The 20,611-nt window shown below is 54.4% G+C and overlaps 1 protein-coding gene across 1 annotated transcript in view; it reads right to left on the bottom strand.

The window, feature by feature from the left end:
- Window positions 1–20,611, bottom strand: part of ENG (endoglin) — a 73,146-nt gene that overhangs the window by 16,579 nt on the left and 35,956 nt on the right. The window contains exons 3-9 of the mRNA XM_075015809.1: window positions 16,170–16,301; window positions 10,435–10,606; window positions 9,489–9,654; window positions 7,866–8,004; window positions 6,538–6,712; window positions 1,858–1,994; window positions 999–1,142 (exon numbers count right to left, since the gene is read on the bottom strand). Coding sequence (XP_074871910.1) covers window positions 999–1,142; window positions 1,858–1,994; window positions 6,538–6,712; window positions 7,866–8,004; window positions 9,489–9,654; window positions 10,435–10,606; window positions 16,170–16,301 — 1,065 coding nt within the window. The remainder of the gene's footprint in view (window positions 1–998; window positions 1,143–1,857; window positions 1,995–6,537; window positions 6,713–7,865; window positions 8,005–9,488; window positions 9,655–10,434; window positions 10,607–16,169; window positions 16,302–20,611) is intronic.

The following is a 20,611-nucleotide window of genomic DNA, read 5'->3' as shown; positions in this document are numbered from 1 at the left end:
TCCCAGGCCTGTTGGAACCATGAGCAGCCGGAGGCTCAGTCCCCTACTGCCATTGCCTAGGAGTGGTGTCCAGCACATGGGCAGTTTTGGAACCAACTGAGTCTAGTTTAGTTGCTTACCAGATGCAATGGCTGTTGGCCCAGGGTATCAGCCAAGAACAGCCTTTAATTATCTGCAACTGGCACTAATGGACACTCCCTGGCAATTCCTCACGGCACTAGGGGTTTGCCAGCTTCAGACATCGTGGCATTCCTGATGCACGTGTGTTAACGAACAGGAAAGTTTGGATCCATTCCATTTGCAAAAGGGCCGAGCAGCCCTCCCCGTCCCCACAGCAGCCAGTGCCTGACCTTAGTGTAATGGCTGCACAGCTGGTCTGAAAAATCAGGCTAACAGAGCATTGGAAGTGGGGTCTGGAATTACCAGCTAGAAGTCCAGTGGCTAAGAGCCCGAGTTCCCTCCCACTGCAGGCAATGGCCAAACCTTCCTTTGCTGGGAGCAAGGATGGGTTCTAAGCACGCCCCCCCCCCCCCCCCCCAGCTTCTGTGAGATACGCCAGGCCCTTCCCTTGCCGCATGAAGGTGACAAGCTCAGGGACATGTACCTGAATCTCTGACCCAAATGAGGACAATGCTGTGTAGCAGGAATCTTCGCACCAAGGGATGGCGGCGGGGCGGAGGGGGAAGACAAGATCCCCGAGCAATAGGCAGAAATCAGCGCACTGGGGCAGACAGCAGTGTTTCCTCTAAGCTGAGCACATGGGCGACTGCCCAGGAGAGATTCAAATGCCACCCAGCTGATTAGCAGAGCGCCCGCAGCTGGCCGCACATGCATGTATGTCTGTGGGTGGTGCACATCCCTGCATGCCTTGGTGCACAGAACAAAATTTATTCTGCACATGGATGGAAAAATGAGCGGGAACGCTGGCGGAGAGTAACACTGAGCCATTCACAGGGCTCCGAGCATAGACACGAGCCCTGTTCTGGCTGATCGCTGACCTTATTTGTGGCGTGGAGGCCTCCGTTCTCCAGGGTGGTGTGGCAGTCTCCCAAGTACCGTTTCAGCACAAAGTACGTTGCGTTTTGTTCGGCTTTGCAACGGGGGTCTTGCAATGTGATGTCCGTGATGTGCTGCTTCAAAGGCTAGAGAACGATACCAAGGCCTCCAGCACCTGCCATAGGCAGAATCCCGGATTCCCCCTAGAACCCCTGCTTGCGGAAAACACGTTGGGCCCTCCGCTGCTTTTCCCCTCAGTCCACTGGGCAGCGTGGCCCCCCCGCAGCTCTAAGCCACATGCAGCTCTTTGAGCAATTAAATGTGGCTCCTGCTCGGAGCTGCGCGCCGGAAGGGCCATCCGCTGCTCTGTGCACAGGCCCTACCGCTGGGCGGGAGGAGCGCACGGCGGTGGTGGCAGAGCTGGTGAGCTGCCAGCACCGAGTCTGAGCAGGGGAGCCTGGGGGATGCCTGGCTGTGCGGGAGGGGGGGTGGGTTAGAGCAGGGAGCTGGCACTGCTTGGTTCTGGGGGGCGGCACTGAGCCGCATAGGATACATTTATTTTTAGCTGTCTACCTATTGATATAACAATAAATCCATAATACGCGGCTCTCTGCACTCGGCCCACGTGGCTCTTTGCACTTTACCTGTGGCTCTAAGTCCCTAACTGGTTGGCCAGCCCTGGCAGAGGGGCAGAGTAAAAAAGACCCCTCTGACCCCGCCAGCGCCCACGTGTTGGTGACAGGAAGAAACCAAGAGCCCAGCTCTGCACGACACTGAGCCCCCTCCCTGAAGCACCTAGTTCTGCTCCCACACTTCCATCCCGTGCTCGGGAAACCCACGTTCCACAGCGCCGCCGCTCACCTTTAAGGACATCTTCGACACAGAGAGCTCGATGGTGTCGTCCGTGCACTTCCAGACTGGGGTCAGGCTGAAATATTGGTGAGTGATATCGACGTTCACGGTGGGTGATGTCGGTGGCAGAGTCGTCACTTCTGAGGCTGTAGAAATCATAATCAGGAAGCGTTGGGCAGGGGCTGGAACAGCTCAGTTCCTTCGGTAGCCCAGAGAGGGGTGGTTGGGCTCTACGAGGATGAACTCACGGGGAGGATGTCCTTGCAAACTCAAGAGTAACCCTTGCAGTGCAGGCGGAGGATAAAACCCAGTGATCTAGTGCTAGGTAAAGGTGAGCTCTGGAGGGAGACAGTTGCTTGATGTTCACAACAGGTACAGCGCAGGCAGTAGCAGGGCCAACTTCCTGAACGCTGCCCCATCAATGTGTGAAAGTATAACAAATATGGTTTTTCTATAACCATACTGAGCAGCTTAAGGCCCTCTCCTGCAGCCAGAATGAGCAGCAACCACTGTAAGGCTAGAAGTAACATGCACACATTCCAGCTGAATTTCATTACACCAGTGTAACACCAGGCTGTTAGAAGAAGACCATATCCTAATGCCACCCACTGCCACCAAATAAAGGAAGCAGATCTCAAGGGCTGTGTCTTCACATACCGCTTCTTTCGGAAGCAGCATGCTAATGAGCTGGCCGGAAGATGCTAATGAGGCATGGATGTAAATTTCCCACACCTCATTAGCATATGAGCACATGGTTCAGAATCTGGAAGAAGCTCTTCCGGACTCGAAAATACATGTGTAGAAGCGTGGTCTGTGAGGATCTTCCAGAAGGAAACTCTCCTTCCGGAATTCCCCTCTTCCTCAAAATTTTCCTTTCGGAAGATCCCCGCGGGCCGTGTGTCTGCACATGTATTTTAGAGTCTGGAAGAACTTCCAGACTCCGAACCACATGCCATTATGCTAATGAGGCATGGGAAATTTACATCTGCACCTTATTAGCATTTTCCAAACGGCTCATTACTTTGCCGCTTCCGGAAGATGCACCCAAGATGGGTAAACAAATTACTTATCAATACCTGAGGCTGTGGACTCCTCATTCTATGATGATTAGCCTCCCTTTCCTACTGTTTGTCTGCCGGGTTTCTGTCTGGTTTGTAAGGGTTTCTGTCTGCTGTCTAATTAGTTTTGCTAGGTGTAAATAAATTAAGGTGGTGGGGTGTGATTGGTTAGGTAATTCTGTTACAGTAGGTTATGACTGATTAGTAAAATTATACTAAAATACTAGGTCAAGGTTGAGCTAAGCAGGACTCAAGTTCCACTACTTAAACTGGGGTGTAAGAGGGAAAAGCTGGACGGAAGGGCAGAGGGGACAGGAAAAGAAAGGCAAGAAGAAGGAAGTAGCCCTGGAAGAAGGTCTCAACCCCAAGACACAGTCTAAGACCAGAGCTGCCAGAATTCCTCTGCATGCCCCTGCAACCAGCATCCAGAGAGACTGGCTTTGTCTGTTCAGTAGGGGAGGTCTGCCTGCCTTTATCATGACTGGTGAGTACGACACCGAGTGCTTAGCACCTACTCTGCTTGCTTGGTAATCAATACACAGAGAATAAGGATAGCACTGTGTAAGGCTTTTCAGTGGCACAGATCCTGCAGACCCGCAGGGAACTGTGCCCCGAGCTCAAGGAATTGGGTGAGAGTAGGCATTTAAATGAACAGGGTTATGTTTTGAGCCCTAGGAATTGGGTAAAGGTGTGTGTGTCCCTGAAGTGTGGAAGAGATAAAAAATGTGTGTAGGTTACAAGGGTCTTGGCCCTGAGCTGGAGAGAGAAATCTCATGGTAGAGGTGGGGCCCAGCCAATCCAGGGCACATCTGTGGGGGAAACCCATACAGCAGCACACAGACAATCCAGGAAGTTTTTGGAGAACGTTGGGGATAACCTTCTGGTACCAAATGCTGAAGGAACCAACCAGGGGCCATGCAAGCTTGACCTGCTGCTCACAAACAAGGAAGAACTAGTAGGAGAAATAGAAGTGGGTGGCAACCTGGGCTGCAGCGATCATGAGATGGTAGATTTCAGGATTCTGACAAAAGAAAGAAAGGTGAGCAGTAAAACGTAGACTCTGGATTTCGGAAGAGCAGACTTCAACTCCCTCAGAGAACTGATGGGCAGGATTGCCAGGGAAACTGATATCAAGAGGAAAGGAGTTCAGGAGAACTGGCACTATTTTAAACAAGTCTTATTGAAGGCACAGGGGCAAACCATCCAGATGTGCAGTAAGAAAAACATAAGTGTCTGGCAACCAGCTTGGCTTACCAGGGAAATCCTTGGTGAGCTTAAACTCAAAAGGGATGTGTACAAGAAGAGGAAACTTGGACAGATGAATAAGGAGGAGTATAAATATAAAGCTGGAGAATGCTGGGGAGTAATCAGGAAAGCAAAAGCACCATTGGAACTGCAACTAGCAAGGAATGCGAAGGGTAACAAGAAGAGTTTCTAAAGCATGTTAACAATAAGAGGGTTATCAGGGAGGGAGTGGGGCCATCACTGGCTGAGGGAGGTAACCTGGTGATGGACGATGCAGGAAATGCTGAAGTACTCAGTGCGTTTTTTGCCTCAATCTTCATGGACAAGGTCAGCTCCCAAACTACAGCACTAGGCAATGCAGTATGGGAAGGAGGTGGGCAGTCCTTGGAGAGGAAAGAACAGGTTAGGAGCTATTTAGAAAAAGCTAGATGCACACACATCCACGGGTCTGGTTTTAGTGCATCCAAGGTACTGAGGGAATTGGCAGATGTCATCAAAGAGCCTTTGGCGATTCTCTTTGAAAACTCACGGAGATCGGGAGAGGGTGACTGGAAGAAGGCAAATGTAGGGCCCATCTTTAAAAAAAGGAAGAAGGATAATCCAGGGAACTATAGACCAGTCAGCCTTACCTCAATCCTTGGAAAAATTGTGGAGGGGATCCTCAAAGAATCCATTTTGAAGCACTTAGAAGAAGGGAAAGTGATTAAGAGTAGTCAACATGGATTCACCAAGGGCAACCTGTGCCTGACCAATCAGATGAGCTTCTATGACGACATAACTGGCTCTGTGGACACGACTAAGTCAATGGATGTGATATACCTTGACTTTAGCAAAGCTTTTGATACAGTCTAACCCAACATTCTTGCCCATTAGTTATGGAAGTATGGATTGGATACATGGACTGCAAGGTGGATAGAAAGCTGGCTAGATGGTTGGGCCCAGCGGGGAGTGGTCAATGGCTCAATTGCTGGTTGGTGGTTGGTTACAAGTGGAGTGTGCCAAGAACTGGTTCTGGGGCCAGCGTTGTTCAATACCTTTATTAATGACCTGGAGGAGGAGATGGATTGAACCCTCAGCAAATTTGCAGATGACACTAAGATAGAGGTAGATAAAGGTAGATATGTTGGGGGGTAGAGAGAGGGTCCAGAGTGACCTAGATAAATTGGAGGATTGGACCAAAAGAAATCTGATGAGGTTCAACAAGGACAAGAGCAGAGTCCTGCAGTTGGGATTGAAGAATCCCAAGCGTTGTTACAGGCTGGGGACTGACTGGCTAAGTAGCAGAGCAGCAGAAAAGGACCTGGGGATTACAGTGGATGAGAGGCTGGATATGAGTCAATAGTGTGCCCTTGTAGCCAAGAAGGCTAATGGCATATTGGGGTGCACTGGGAGGAGCATTGCCAGCTGATCTAGAGAAGCTATTATTCCCCTCTATTTGGCACTGGTGACGCCACATCTGGAGTACTGCATCCAGTTCTGAACCCTGCAGTATAGAAAGGATGTGGACACGTTGGAGATGGTTCAGTGGAGGGCAACACAAATGATTAGGGGGCTGGAACACATGAACTATGAGGAGAGGGTGAGGGATTTGAGTTTATTTAGTTTGCAGAAGAGAAGAGTGAGGTGGGATTTGATAGCAGCCTTCAACTTCCTGAAGGGGAGGCTCTAAAGAGGATGGAGAGAGGCTGTTCTCAGGAGTGACAGACAGCAGAACAAGGAGAATGGTTTTCAAGTTACAGAGCGGTAGGTGTAGGTTGGATATTTCACTAGGAGGTTGGGGAAGCACTGGAATGCGTTACCAAGAGAGGGGGTGGAATCTCCATGCCTAGAGGTTTGTAAGTCCCGACTTGACACAGTGCTGGCTGGGATGATTTAGGTGGGGTTGATCCAGCTTTAGGCAGGGGGCTAGACGAACTGACCTCCTACGGTCCCTTCCAGCCCTGGGATTCTATGATTCCAGGCTGCCAGTAAGGGAAAAAATATGTGTGAATTCTGGTGGGGGCAGTTGTTCACAGGGCTCTGGGTGGAGGCTTACCAAGTAGAGGACAACCTCTCTCAGTGACTAGTGAGCCAGTGACTATTGGAGTGGAAGCACTGCAGCCCATTTCCAGCTCCTGCAGCCACATGACAGTTCTTTCTGTGGGGCCTCTGGGGTATATCCACACTGCAATTTAATTGCCCGTGTCTGGCCCACGTGGGCCCCCACTATAGGACTGCTTAGATGCAGTACAGGCTGAGGAGGAAAGGCTGCATTACCATAAACAACCCCAAGCCAGCGGATATGGGCCAGCCCGGGGCGTTTCCTTGCAGTGCACACATAACTACAGAACCTGGCTCACAACTGAGTCAAGTGGCTGGCACCAGGCAGTGTTTAATGTAGGCTTACCACATCTGTGCAGGTCAAGGGTCACATTGGTTGCAGATGGGATGTCCATATATGAAGTTATGTCACCATAGCCCTTTTGGTGGGCTAAGTCAATCAGATCCTTCTCGTTGTCAGGGATGGCCGTGCCATTTATTTTCGCAGAGGGGAATGTGGTGAGCCGGTATGACCCAGGCGTCTGTGGGAGGAGAAGAGGGAGGAGAGAGAATTAGGAAGCAGAGAGATGGATAAGGCAGGAACGGATAAGCTGGAGGCTGATGGTGGCTGCTAGCAACCTCCTCTGTGTTCCACGAGCAACTGCAGATCTGACGGTAGCGCCAGCCACTTTGCAGGCAGGTTCAATGAGGGCAAAACCAAGTGCATCCTCTCCAGCCTCTCTAGCCCTGGCCAGCCTAGGGACCAAGCCTGCAGGAGCCCAGATGTTCCCGGTGCGGACCTGGCGCTGCCCTTGAGACCTCATGAAGCCCCCTTAGCAAACCTAAAGCTTTGGGCGAACAGGTCCCCAGTTCTCCCCACTACCCATCTGAGGAGTCAGCAGGACAAGCCCATCTGTTCTGGTGCCAGGATCCCATCAGGACCCAGGGAAGCTGCAATACGCTGGGCTGGTACTTGGAAAGCGACAGCTGGGGAGTGCTCCAGGACAGCCAGCAGGAAATAGCGCTTGGGATTCAATAGGTAGCGCTAGTGGTTAAAACAGATCAAAACAGGAGGGTGGGGGGCTCTCTCCATGCATTAGCCAGAGATGGGGAGCCCGACTAAGGGAGAGGAGGGGAACACGTGTTCCTTGCACTCCTTCTAACTTTAACCTCTGTGCTGACCACGTGTAGCCATTAAAGATCCTGGGCGAATTTTCACACAGTTACATCCCTCCTTAAGGGGGAGGGATAGTTTGGTGTTTTGAGTGTTAGCCTGCTAAACCCAAGGCTGTGAGTTCAATCCTGGAGAAGGCCATGTAGGGATCTGGAGCCAATAGATTAAAAAAAGAGGGATGGTGCTTGGTCCTGCCAAGAGAGCAGGGGACTGGACTCCATGACCTCCCCAGGTGCCTTCCAGTTCCATGTGATGTGTATCTCCTCCAGCTGTTGGAGTGGGACACAGAACTCTTTGCTACCCATTCGGTCTTGTTCTGCAGTATTGCTGGTGTTCCACCCTCAAAGTGGCTGATTTTCAGATGAGGTGATTCACGTTTTCCAGACATCGCTGCCACAAAAGGCACTTGGCCCACCTGGTTGGGAAAGTTGGCAGCTCTCGGTGGCCGCTCTGTAAACATTTCGAGCTAAGGGGCATCACAGAAATCTGACCTCTCTACCAGGATTTCTCTCCAGCCTTACCAAGATGCTCATAATGCCTCGCACATCGATGTCCCAGGTCATGTTGTCTTTACTTGGGAGGATCAGCAGTAATTGCAGGTCCTGCAGTGGCTTTGCTTCAGAACAGACCACATTCACCTTCACCTCCACGGACTGAGAGCTACAATGTAAACCCCAGAATAACCAATGAGCTCATGAGCCAAGGGCCTCCCTCTGGCCACAGTGAACCCACTTTCTCAGCTGCATGAAGCCAGCCATCCCAGCCTGGACAAGGCCTCCAAAGCCAGGCCTCTTCTGCTAATGAAGCCTCCACCAGCTTCAGCGCTTCTCACACCCCAAGAGGCCAGTCCCCAGATCTTGCCCCCGCTAAAAAACGCACGTGGGGTTCTCTTTTTCTGTTCGTCACACACCCCTGGGCCCAGCCAGAGAGGAACACGCTCTCACTGGAGACTGGATGGACGGGGTGGGTTTCAAGACCCTGCACACCTTTCCCAGCCCCATAGACCTCTCACTCCACCGTCTTCCTAGGCAAGTCCCCATTTAAATGGGGGCTGTCCCCCTCCATCAACAACTCTGCCCAGCCACCCATGCCAAGGAGAGACCCTTGTAATTATTCTTACTACTGCTGGGCTCTTGCCAACAGGCAAAGGGAACCACAACCCTCCTCCAAATCACCCTCCTGCTTCCTCTGACACAACACCCACAGGTCCCTCCCCAGCACTCCCCGTGGGGGGGGGGGACTAGCTCAGTGCTTTCGTCATTGGCCTGTTAAAACCAGGGTTGAGAGTTCATGCCTCAAGGAGGTCATTTAGGGGTCTAGGGCAAACAGAAGCAAAAAAAGCCTGTCGGGGCAATGCTTGGCCTTGCCAAGAGGGCAGGGGACTGGACTCAACTCCAGGGGCTGCTTTTCTAAGGGACATCCCCCCAAACTGGACACAATGACCTTCCAAGGTCCCTTCCAGCTCTATGAGGTGTATATCTCCATCCAGTATTATAACTCACAGACCCCAATCCTGCCTTGAGCTGCACCACCCACCCTGCCACCAGCACAACTTCCTCCCCAGACAGAGCATGGGGGGTGCACTCTCGGCCACACTGCTGGGCCCCGCCAGCACTTGTGGGGGGGCTCCCTTCCTAAAGGAAGACCCACTGTATGCACCCCCAGCAGTGCAGTGATCTTAGCTAACCTGCACTGCGGTTGTTGGCCCAACTCCAGGGGCTGCTTCTTTAAGAGGCATCCCCCCAAACTAGGCAAGAGCCAAGTGCTTGCAGCCAGACTCAGGGGTATGCTGACGGGACGGCCCGGGACAGAAAAGGACCAGCCCCCAGCGAGACTAACACCCACCACAGTCTTGGGGCAAGGTAGAGGGGGCCTGGCTCTGCTCCCCCAGAAGGGGTGGGGCTTAGGGCAGTCAGCCCTTCCTGCTACCTGGGCTGTGGCACTGGCCCCCCCCGAACCATGTGCAGAAGAGCTGCAGGGCACTTCAAAGGGGCCCAGAGTCAAACTCGCAGTGGTGGCAGCTGGAGCTCTGGGCCCCTTTGAAATACGAGGCCATGGAGCAATGGCCCCTTTCCCCCCGCATCAACAGGCCTGCCTGCCCCGCTCTCCTCACAGGACATCAGGGCTGGAAGGACGCCAGTTACCTGGTCTCCTCTGGGCCCTGCTGCACACGTAAGATGTGAGCCTCCTTCAACATCTGTGCACGAGGTCTCCTGCAGTGTTTAGCCTTTTGGACTAAGAACTCGGTCTGCAGGTACCGCTGGGCGTTGAAGCCAGGCTGGACGATGCAGTCCTCTGGGCTGCTGGCATCTGGGAGAGAGCAGAAAAAATCAGCTGCCTTCTGTAGGGTGGGACGCTCTGCTGAGCAGCAGCAACTTCCCTTCCCCACCTCGCAGAGGCCTGCTCTCCAGACCAGGGTATGGGTAGACAGAACAACACTGGGGACTTTTGATGTAGGGCCCCCAAGCTGCAACACACAGAGCCCTGGAAGAAACGGATACAGCTCCTGCTGATTCCTGGGGGAGGTGCAACCTCTTCAATCAGGGCTGAATTTGGCCCGTTGCCTTCCACAAGAGTCAAAGAAGTTGGTTTGACACATGACACTGAGATGTTTAGCAGCAGTTTAGTAGGGAGGTGTGTCAGCTAGAGAATCTCCTTCCTCCCCTTTCCCCTCAGCCTCTGCTTGACTCGCTCCAAACCAGCTCCTGCTCCTGGTGATCAGCACCAACGCCCGCCCACAAGGGCGTTGACACGGCTGAGATGCCAGCTGATATCGACAGGCCACTGCTGTGTGGAAGTCCGCAGCATTAACAACCCTCCACCACTTGCCACGTCTTGATTAACCCTTCAATCCTGAGTTGAGACCTGTCTTCGGACAATGCAGATTTTCACTCTAAAACCGGTTTCTTTTTACACCCAAACTCGAGGGCCGGCCCGCCAAGGAGGGTGGGAGTCAGGAGCTCCCTGAAAGAGGCCACAGACTCTGCTCGTGTGAGAGTGAATGTGGGCACCGGTGAACCTCTGAGTGCCGATAGCGCATCGCCTCTCTGTGGATGCTTGCTCCCGGCCTCGCGTGCTCCCAGGACTCACCTTCGCCCACTTGGAAGCGGATGTGATGGGGGTTTTCCAGCTCCGTGAAGGAAGTGATGCTCCTATAACGGTCTTTCACCTCTTGCACGAGTGGCTTGTCACCTGCATAGTTAGCCCCTTCGTTGAAGGCTGACCCGTTGCCTGTGAGTCTGTAGATCTGGCTGTTGTTGTTCTGGAACAAACAAATCAGCAAGAGACTGGAAACGCTCCCTCTGCCCCCCAGGTCTGCGGACGGGGCTCCCCATTGAGGGCCACACCAGAGTCCCATAACCCAGCAAGTATCAGGAGAGCTCCAAACATCCTATTGGTCCCAGGGCACCTGGGAACGCTCCCATCTCTGGAAATCAGGCACAAGGGTGACCAGGCAACTGGAAACTTAGACTCTGCCACTTCCTTGGCTGCTTTAGCAAAGGGCCGGCACACAGCTAGGGAAGGCCCTGGTATCACTGCTCTGGAAGCCCAGATCTCACAAGGGTGATTAGAGCCCCGTGGGGTCTCTCCTTGGACACCGAATCTCGGCCGGTACTGCACAGGCAGCCTGGCTGTTCTCGGGCTCTGCTGGCCCCACGCGGCAGCTGAATCAGCTGGCACAGGATTGGGGATTTTCCAGGAATGTGCAGCGGGGCCAGCACCAGCCCCGGTGAGTGAATGCCGGGGAAGGGGCCAGGAAGTGTGAGCCAGAGCTGGGCTGACCCCTCACTTCCCCCAGGGCAGTGCGAGGGGGAGCGTGGAGGGGCTGCTGGCAGGAGCGGTGCCCCCTTCGATCTGCTAGGACTTTGGCCCCTGCCCCTGCCTCTGCCATTGTCAGGCTGGGTTATTATTAGCCACAAATAGGAAGGAGGGTGTATTTTGCAAACAAAGCTCCCAGCCTCGGCAGAGCTCGCTGGAGCCAAAGCCCATCCCTGACCTTCCTCCAAGCCGGCAGAGGAAATGGGAGCTTTGTCAAGTTTGCTGCGTCACTCGCTGCGCAGACTGTCGCTCTGCTCAGATCCGTGGCCAGAAGGGAAAGTCAGCCAGGGCAAAGCCGGTGCCTGAGCCCCGGGGAGGCGGGGGGGGGCCCGATGCTGGAGGCAGCAGGACCCGGGCATGGGGTACAGGGCCTAAAACTGAAGGGAGGAGGTGCGCAATGGGAGATAGTGGGATACAGGCCGGGGGTGGGGGGCAGTCAGGGGAGGGGCATGCAGTGGGATACAGGTGGGAGGGAAGTCTGGGGGAAGGGCGCCATGGGATACAGGCTGGGGGGGGGCGGGCTGGGGGAGGGGTGCTGTGGGATACAGGCTGGGGGGGGCAGTCTGGGGGAGGGGGTGCTGTGGGATACAGACTGGAGGCAGTCTGGGGGAGGGGCGCACTATTGGATACAGGCCAGGGGACAGTTTGGGGGAGGGGTGCTGTGTGATACAGACTGGGGGCAGTCTGGGGGAGGGGCACTGTGGGATACAGACTGGGGGCAGTCTGGGGGAGGGGGGCGCTGTGGGATACAGGCCAGGGGGGCAGTCTGGGGGAGGGGTACACTATTGGATACAGGCCGGGGGGGGGCAGTTTGGGGGAGGGGCGCTGTGGGATACAGACTGGGGGCAGTCTGGGGGAGGGGCACTGTGGGATACAGACTAGGGGCTGGGTGCTGCAGGAGACAGGTGGGGGGGGCTGTCTGGGGGGGAGGGGCACACTATAAGATACAGGCTGGGGGGGGTGTGCAGTCTGTGGCAGGGGCGTGCTGCAGGAGGCAGTGGGATAAAGGCTGCGGTGGGGCAGTCTGGGGGGAGATGCATTCCCCCCTGGGGTGGGGGGTGCTTGGGTCCTTGCCCTCGTCCTGGGAGGTGGCCAGCATGGCACAGACAGGCAGTGGCGCAGAAGCCATGATGTGTGTGAACGCTCAGGGCTGCCGGAGGACTAGCAGAGGGGCAGGACCAGCTGGGTTTCTCCTCTCTCCAGCCTAAGCCAGAGCCTGCTGCTTGCAAGGTGCCTGGCCACTGTGCCCCCATAGGGTCCCTCCCTCTGTGTGCCTGCAAAGAGCCCACCCGCAAGGGCTGAAGTGGGGCAGAGAGGAGCAGCAGGGATGGGCTGGGAGGTGCTACCCTTCCCCACACGAGCACTGAGCAGCCACCCAGAGCTCATCCTCTCAGGGCAGAGCGCCTGACAGCCCTGCCTGTCAACGGCCCAGGCACCAGCCTGGGGCAGCGTGGGCCACTCCACGGCGAGACGAGGCCCCTCTAACGCGTGGGGCTGAGCCCTGGAGTGAGCTCGGGCTGTTGCAGAGGAGCTGGTGGCACCCGGGGGTTTCCCATCGGAGTGGGCTGCTCCATCACCTCCCCAAGGCCCCGGCTGCAGCCGCTCCGTGTGCCTGCCTGACGCTGGGGAGCCGGGCTGGCCCTTTGTCCCCGTGGCAGAGATGCAGCTGACATTTTTGCCTCTGACCCTGCTGAGGGCCTAATCCCAGGGGCTGTGTTGGCAGAAATACGGCCCATGGGAGAACACTGCTTTCCCCCTTCCTTTCCTGGCCCCAGGTGAGCCTGGCATCCCGCTGCTCCCTGCAGCACACCCGTCACCTCAGACTGTCCCCACTGCCTGTGGCACCCCCCTCATGGCCTCTCCCCACCTAGCTGCCAGCTCTGACCCGTGAAAGCCCTGTCTTGACCCCCCCCCCCCCCCAAGCTCAGTGTTCCTTCCAGTCCGCGGTCCCAGGCCCACGTGCTCCCAGGGCCTTCATAGCACCTCTGCATGTGGGGGAGCAGGGGTGCAGGACTGGCTTCTCCGCTGGGCTGTTTCCTCAGTCACTGGGAGGCGGCGCACATGTTTCCAAGGGGGCTGACACGCCATCTCCAGCCCTTGCTGTTTGTTATCAGTACTAATGGGTCCTGGGGGGGCTTGCTGTGGAATTTGGAGGATTTCTTCCAGATGCGGCAGCTGCTAAGTGGCCAAGAACTCCCCCTTCCGTGGGGCCCATTGCTCAGCCTCACCAGAGGGGCTGAGCTGCTCTCCCAGATGCTGCCAGCTGTTGGCTTCTCATTCGCACAAGAAAAAAATGACAGACAGACCCAGGCAAACAACAGGACATGGGAGCCAGAAAGACTGCACGAGAGCCCAGACTAGACAGAGCCGTTTCCCTCTCCCCTTCTTTTAAACTCTCCTCCCCTCCCTCTTCTACCCGCACACAGCCCTGTTGTTTCAATAACACGTCCCTCCCTAGAAGGGACTCATTGTCCCCAGCTGTCGTTTCTCCCTGAGCAAGGGGAGTTGGTGGAGATTTACTCAGGGACCCAGGGAAAGCAAAGCCAGATAGTTGTGGGGAGTGGTCTGGGGAGTCCTGGCACCAGCCTGTATTAATGGCAACAACGTGCTATTGACTCTTACCGTGCCATGGGGTAGTATTGTTTGGTGAGTAGATTAGGGTTGCCAACTCTGACTGAGCTATTCTGGGGGATTTCCCCCCACCCCACATGCCAGAAGGGCGGTTTCTTAGAATAGCTTAATAATGATAATCACTGGCTGTTATCTGCTCATTCTGGAAGACTCCAGGCCAATCCTGGAGGTTTGGCAACTCTAGAGTATTACAGAATCATAGGGCTGGAAGGGATGCCAGGAGGTCAGCTAGTCCAGCCCCCTGCTTCAAGCAGGATCAACCTCCACAAAATCATCCCAGCCAGAACCTTGTCCAGCCGGGACTTAAACACCTTGAGGGATGGAGAACCCACCACCTCTCTAGGCAACGCATTCCAGTGCTTCACAACCTGCCTAGTGAAGTAGTTTTTCCTAATATCTAACCTACACCTCTCCCTCTTCAACTTCTGACCATTACTCCTTGTTCTGCCATCTGACACCACTGAGAACAGTTTCTCACCCTCCTTTTTAGAGCTCCCCTTCTGGAAGTTGAAGGCTGCTATTAAATCACCCCTAAGTTGTCTCTTCTGTAAACTAAACAAGCCCAAATCCCTCAGCCTGTCCTCATAGGTCTTGGCACTGCTGTGTCCCTGGAATAGATACATCCTCTGCTCTGCTGCCTGCTCTTCTAATGACACTCCGCTGCCTCAGGCACCTGATGGGAACAACATGCGTTACGGAAATGGATGAATAATGAGGCATGTGGCCCCTGTGAGACAGGGCAAAGAGTACCAGTCCCCCATTTTCAAGGTGGGGGCATTGTGACACAGAGCTGGTCAGTGATCCCTGGGCAAGGCTGAGGTGGGGGCTGGTTCTGCCAGCTGCCCTAAAACAGCAAAACACTCAGACGCTGTCTGTGTGCATGACTGGCCTGGTAGGGACAGACATTTGGAAGAATAGCTGTTAGAATGCCAGCCTGGGACTCAGCAGATCAGATGTCAGGTCCCAGCTCTGCCACAGACTTCCTGTGTGGCCTTGGGAAAGTCACTTAGTCTCTCAGTGCCTCAGTTCCCTATGTGTAAAACTCAGGAGAACAGCACCAGCCAGCCTCCTGGCCATGTTGTGGGGGACTGCGGAGGATGTATCTATTCCAGGGACACAGCAGTGCCAAGATCCCAGCTACACATTCCCCCCATGCACCCGGATCTCATTTGGGAAATCAGTGCTGCACTTAAAGCTGCTCCTCCAGCCTGCTTCTAGTCAGACACGAAGGAGAAGGTTGGAGCTTTCTTGCTTTGAATGCACTGTCCTCCACCGAGCTGGCTGAATAGGTGACAGTCAAGTCTGCTTCTCTTCTCAGGTGGGGCAGCTGTCACTCTCCTGTAGGGAGCCCAAAAGGTCCCCATTTTTTCACAGCTTTACAGCCCTATCCCTGGAGGAGGCCGGAAGGCAGCACATTCCACCGTGCAGGGCACTGAACTGGGAACAAGGAGACCTGACTCTTCAATCTGGTCCTGACACTTTGATTGTGCATAAGGTTGGGCAAGTCACTTTCCTCTCATCCTGTCCTGCATATTCCAACTGCCTGTTCTGCAGGGCAAGGTGGTCTCTTGCTCCGTGCGTGTACAGCACCTAGTACCATGGGGCCCTGAGCTCAGCTGGGGCTACTAGACGACGCTCATAGAAAACAATAATAAAGATGGACAGAGCTGCTCTCTAATCATGGTGTGCCAGACCTTATAGACTTCAGGACCTCCACGTCCCCCATCATGGTCTGCATTTCCTCCAACTCCACCCTGACCCAGCGAAAAGAACATTGTTCCCTTTGATTTTTTTCCATCCATGGGAAGAATAAATTTTATTATGTGCACCGAGGCATACAAGGCTGTGCACCACCAACAGACACACACACTGCCCCCTGTGGGTGGCTGCGGGCGCTCTGCTAATCAACTGAGTGGCTCCTGAATCTCTCCTGGACGATTGCCCAAGCGCTCCGCTTACAGGGAGGGATCACTGGGCAAAATCTAAGGAGGAGCCTCCCACCCACCCAGCCATACACAGTGGTATCTTGATGCTGCGCCTGATGTAATTTTGTGGGGAAACCCTGAACTCACCCTCAGGAGCTGAGTGTGGAAACCATGCTGCCTCCTCCCCCTATGGTTCCACGCTGTCTCCTCCCGCTTTGCTTCAGCACAGCCACCAAAGCCTCAATCAGATTTTACTCAGTGTCCGAAAATTCTCTGTGTGGCCCAGCCGAGCCCGGAGAACCTTGGACCCCCCCCCACCCCAGGGAGTGGTTTGTAAAAGTCCTGAACAAGCACACGGGAGCTGGGACGCGTCCACCTCACCTCTGACTGCCAGGAGCATTTCAGAGTTCTGCTCAACACTGCTGCGGTGTTTCCAGCTGCGATACTCACCAAGGCAAAGTCCACCGTGAGCTCCTCCGAATGAACTTTCACTATACAGGGCTTGTCGCAGAACAGCACAAACAGCACCGGCCGCTTCTGGGGGGTGGTCCTTTCCGATGAGGAGACGCTCAGCTGGAGGGTCTTCATGGGGGGAAAAGAATAGAGAAAGTGTCACTCGTGCTCACTGTAGCCAGGTGGTCCCCTGGCAGGAACTGAGCTGGGCCTGATGTGATGGGAGGGAGTAGAGGAGAAAAACCTCACAGCCACATCTCGGTGGGCCACATCCCCGAGAGCACATGGACCGGGCACACCGGGGCTCTCCAGCATTGGATGCTGCTGCTGCTGTTCTGCTCCAAAGCTCAACGCAACAAGAAAAAAATCAAAAGTCTCCATGCGCAAGAGTGACCAGCTCTGTGCGGTTCTGCCTGAGGGTTGGGCCCCCCCCCGGCAGTTGTGCTGGTTCAGGCAGGGAGGGGCCGCTCCATCGACGGGGAGGGAAGGAACCACCTCTGCCCTCTGGGATTGTCAGAGGGGAGAAAGAGACCCTGCCTGCCTATGCTCAGCTGATGCATGTACGACCCACTCCCTGTGCTGCAATGTGCTGTTTTGAACTGGACTCGGCTGAGGGCTGCTGAGGATGCTCACATCTGGTTTATGCCCTTCCCCCTCAGCCCTCAGAGCAGATGTGGTTCCGTGCAACGCCCCCCCACCTGTCCCTTTACCCTGCCCTGCAAAGAGCCCAGCCTCCTTCTATTAATAGCGTCAGCAGAACCCTGTTGGGACTTAGAGCGCCCCTGCATGTGTGAAGCAACGGAGAAGATGCGACCTCAGCAGGGCTTGTTAAGAGCAGGAGAGAGTGGAAAGAGCTGTGCAGGCCTGGCCTCTTCCCCACCACAGCTAGAAGGTAGCTGAGAGGCAGCTGTGGAGTGGCATGAGCTGATCGCCACTCTGAGTGCAGAAGGTGGGGGCCCGCAGGGGACCTTAACAATACCTTGCCTCCATAGGCGCCATAGGCTTCTACGTAAAAGCTTCCCAGGGTCACAGATTCTCTGCCCTTCTCCCAGCCTCAGGGGCATCTGCATGACATTGCAACCCCCACCCCACCCCCACAACTCTCCTTTCCCCTCACACTGCCCCTGCTCTGGCAAGGCTGGGCTGCCGGCTTTGTGATCTAGGGCAGAACGCCCCACCTAGAGTGGCCAGCAATGTCTTTCAAAAGTAGGGGCCTGTTTTCTTAGCACCCCCAGGGGCGTGAGAACCCAGTCAGCATGGGGCCAGCGGTGGGGTGCCCACTTCCACAGCGGGTGGCGATTACTAACCAGATGGCAGGGTAGGAAACCTTCTGCACCCTGCAGGCACCAGGCAGCCGGGGATGCTGGAACCAGCTCTGGAATTAAACAGGGCAGCACTGAAGGGCCAGATTCGGGAGGGGAGTGGAGAGGCGCACCCGTGAGTACCAGCCCTCGCCAGCCAGGGCCTTCCGCTGACTCCACCTGCTTCCCCCACGCTGGCTGTGTGCGGCAAGGCGACTGGATGGGACTGTGTCCTGGATCTGCACTGACAGGCCAGGCCCAGGAACGAGCTCTGCCTAGCAATGCGGGGGAGAGGGGAGGTGGGGGCAGGTCAGTACTCCAAGGCACAGCCTCCCTCTCAAAGAGTCTCAGCCAACATGCCCAGCAAAGGAGCATAGCGGCTGGCTGGTGGCGGCTGCAGCAGTGGGTGAGGGAGACACGCAGGGAGTCAGGTCCCGGCAGCTGTGAGCACCTGCACAGAGCCCTGTCCGCTACCTCTGCCAGACAAAGCCCCTCCTGACACCTGCCTTTCAGCGTGGGCCACTCAGGTCGTCTTGCTCCCTGATAACCTTATCCCGCTGCTCCAGGGAGAGCTCACCCCAGAGCTGGGGAACCTCTGTGCAGCAGACACACTGGCTCAGTAAATCCTGGTACTGGTTCTGCGCTACGGCATTGGCGGCTGTGACAAACACTGCATCACTGGATGGCAAGCGAATAATACACCGGGTGGTGCATAATGAGAATATCTGTACTCGGTTGAAAGACAGGATACCAGGCGTACCATTCAAAATCAGGCAATTTTCTGTTTAGATACGAGACGTCTCTTGTCATACAGGATTGTTGGCAGCTCGGTTCCCGCATTCATACACACCCAGATGTTCTTATCAGGAGCTACTGGAAATAAACGGCCAAAAAGTCTACACCAGCTTCTCAAGAAAACTCACATCTATTACAAGTCCAGGCCTGAGGCGACGGCACGAGGTGTTCAGTAAATATTTTGGGGTGGGTGGCCACAGGACCCAGCTGGTTGGTCCCCCTTGGCCCTGTGATGGGGAGGGCCTTGCTTCTATTTTTACCACCTGTTTTTTTCCAGGGGCCATTGTTTCTCTCCTCCAGAGTGGCAGGAGGTTTTATTTGACCCAACTGCTGCCTTTTCCAAGGAGCTCTGCTTATAGAAACTGGCTTCCAGTAATTCTTCTATAAGTGGAGCCTAGTCTCAACGCCTGGGCCCCCTCCACTCTGTTAGGGCTTGGAGCCAGCTACCGTGAATGCCACAGATGTGACATCAATGGCTGGCTCCCCCCATCTCCTTTTCAGAGAAACAGTGTGTGTGTGAAGGGGGGGGAAATCCATGCCATTTATTTACACAATACAACACAGACTCACAACCAGGTCTCCCGCCATCTCGTCCCCACCTTCGCAGCCAGGCGACGGACGTGGCCTCCAACAGGCCAAGGAGACATTGTCTGAGTGCACCCAAATGCTGTCCCTGAGTCACAGCTGTTCCTGTGGAGAGAAGCCCAACCACACCACTTGGGGCAGCACAAGGGCCAGCTGTTGGTTCAGGCTGCTCTCTTGGAATAGATGGAAAGTTTGATGGTTCTGTGCTAGTCTAAGACGGTTGTCCCATCCGTAAGATGAGGTGGGAATGCATAAACTGAAGGTTATAGGATCTAAGTGCTGCCTACATCCAGCGGCCTGTGCTGGAAAGCGTCCCTGTATCTGTGCCCATATGCACATGATAATCTTTGTAAAAAATGTCCCGTGGCAGTAGCATCCATTACTGAGTGTTCAGAGAGACTGAGGTGATCTCCTACAGGTTCTTGTATGTTACCATTCCTGCTGTCTGATATGTGTCCATTTCTTCTTTTATGTAGACTGTCTAGTTAGGCCAATGTATATTGCTGTGGGGCATTGCTGGCACATGATGGCATATATAATATATGCAAAGCCCCACGGCAATATACATTGACCAAACTGGACAGTCTCTACAAAAAAGAATAAACAGACATAAATCAGATACCAGGAAAGGGAACATACAAAAACCTGTAAAAGAAACTTCGGTCTGCCTGGACACTCAGTAACAGATTTAAAAGTAGCCGTCCAGCAACAAAAAAACTTCAACCACAGACTCCAAAGAGAACTGCAGAGCTGCAATTCATTTGCAAATTTGACACCATCAACCAAGGACTGAACAGAGACTGGGAGTGGCTGGCCAATTACGAAAGCAGTTTCTCCTCTTTTGATATTCACACCTCCACATTAGCTGTTTGTAATAGGCCACATCCTCCAGGACTGAACTGACCTTGTCAGCTCTGGCCCTCCTCTTGACTGGGACTCTCTCCTTTTCATAAGCCTATAACTTTAGACTCTCCTCCGGAACACCCATTCATGCATCTGACGAAGCAGGTCTTTGCCCACGAAAGCTTATGCTCCAAAATGCCTGTTAGTTCATACAGTGACACAGGACTTCTTGTTGTTTTTGAAGATACAGACTAACGCGACTGCACCTCTGATATTTGTACAAAATATGCTTCTGTGGTATCATCTAAAAATGAACCCTGTGCTAGTCCATAATATGACAGTGAGATGTATATAGCAACACCACCTGCACCATGTGGCTCCATAGCTCAGCAGTTAGCACACTGACCCTGTAAACCAGGGATCATGAGTTCATGCCTGTGTGGGGTGTATTTTCTGGTTTCAAGGGCTGTCATAGCCAGGGGTGGTAGCAGGGATAAGCTCCCACTATCTATAAAATGCTCCCATAGCATGCATCTCTAATAGCCTCTGACAACCAAAGTCCAGCTCCTGGCTTTCACGGGTGGCTTATTTTCTAGGTCCGGTGAAACTGTTTGCACTGACAGGAGAAGGGGCGAAGGCAGGTCACTGGCGCCTTAAAACCAGCTGCTTCAGGCAGATGGGGCTTGTTAGATGGGGAAGGCCACCCACCTAGGAGAAGGAAACTCTGATTTAAAACCTCCGCTGCCTTGTGGCGATACCTAGTCATGGGAAAGGCTTCAGGAGTAAACCCCGAGGAAAACTCCAGAGATGGAGCCCCAAAGGCAGTTTGAGGTTGTGCTCAATCTCACTCTGGCAGCTCCTGCGACAACATTGGTGCCAAGCTGTAGTGGCTTTCGCCTTTCCTTTGGATTATAT

The sequence above is a fragment of the Carettochelys insculpta genome, chromosome 21 (genome assembly GCF_033958435.1).
Source record: "Carettochelys insculpta isolate YL-2023 chromosome 21, ASM3395843v1, whole genome shotgun sequence".
Taxonomy (NCBI): domain Eukaryota; kingdom Metazoa; phylum Chordata; order Testudines; family Carettochelyidae; genus Carettochelys; species Carettochelys insculpta.
The sequence above is the reverse complement of the archived record's forward strand: the minus strand, read 5'-3'. Positions and strand labels throughout refer to the sequence as shown.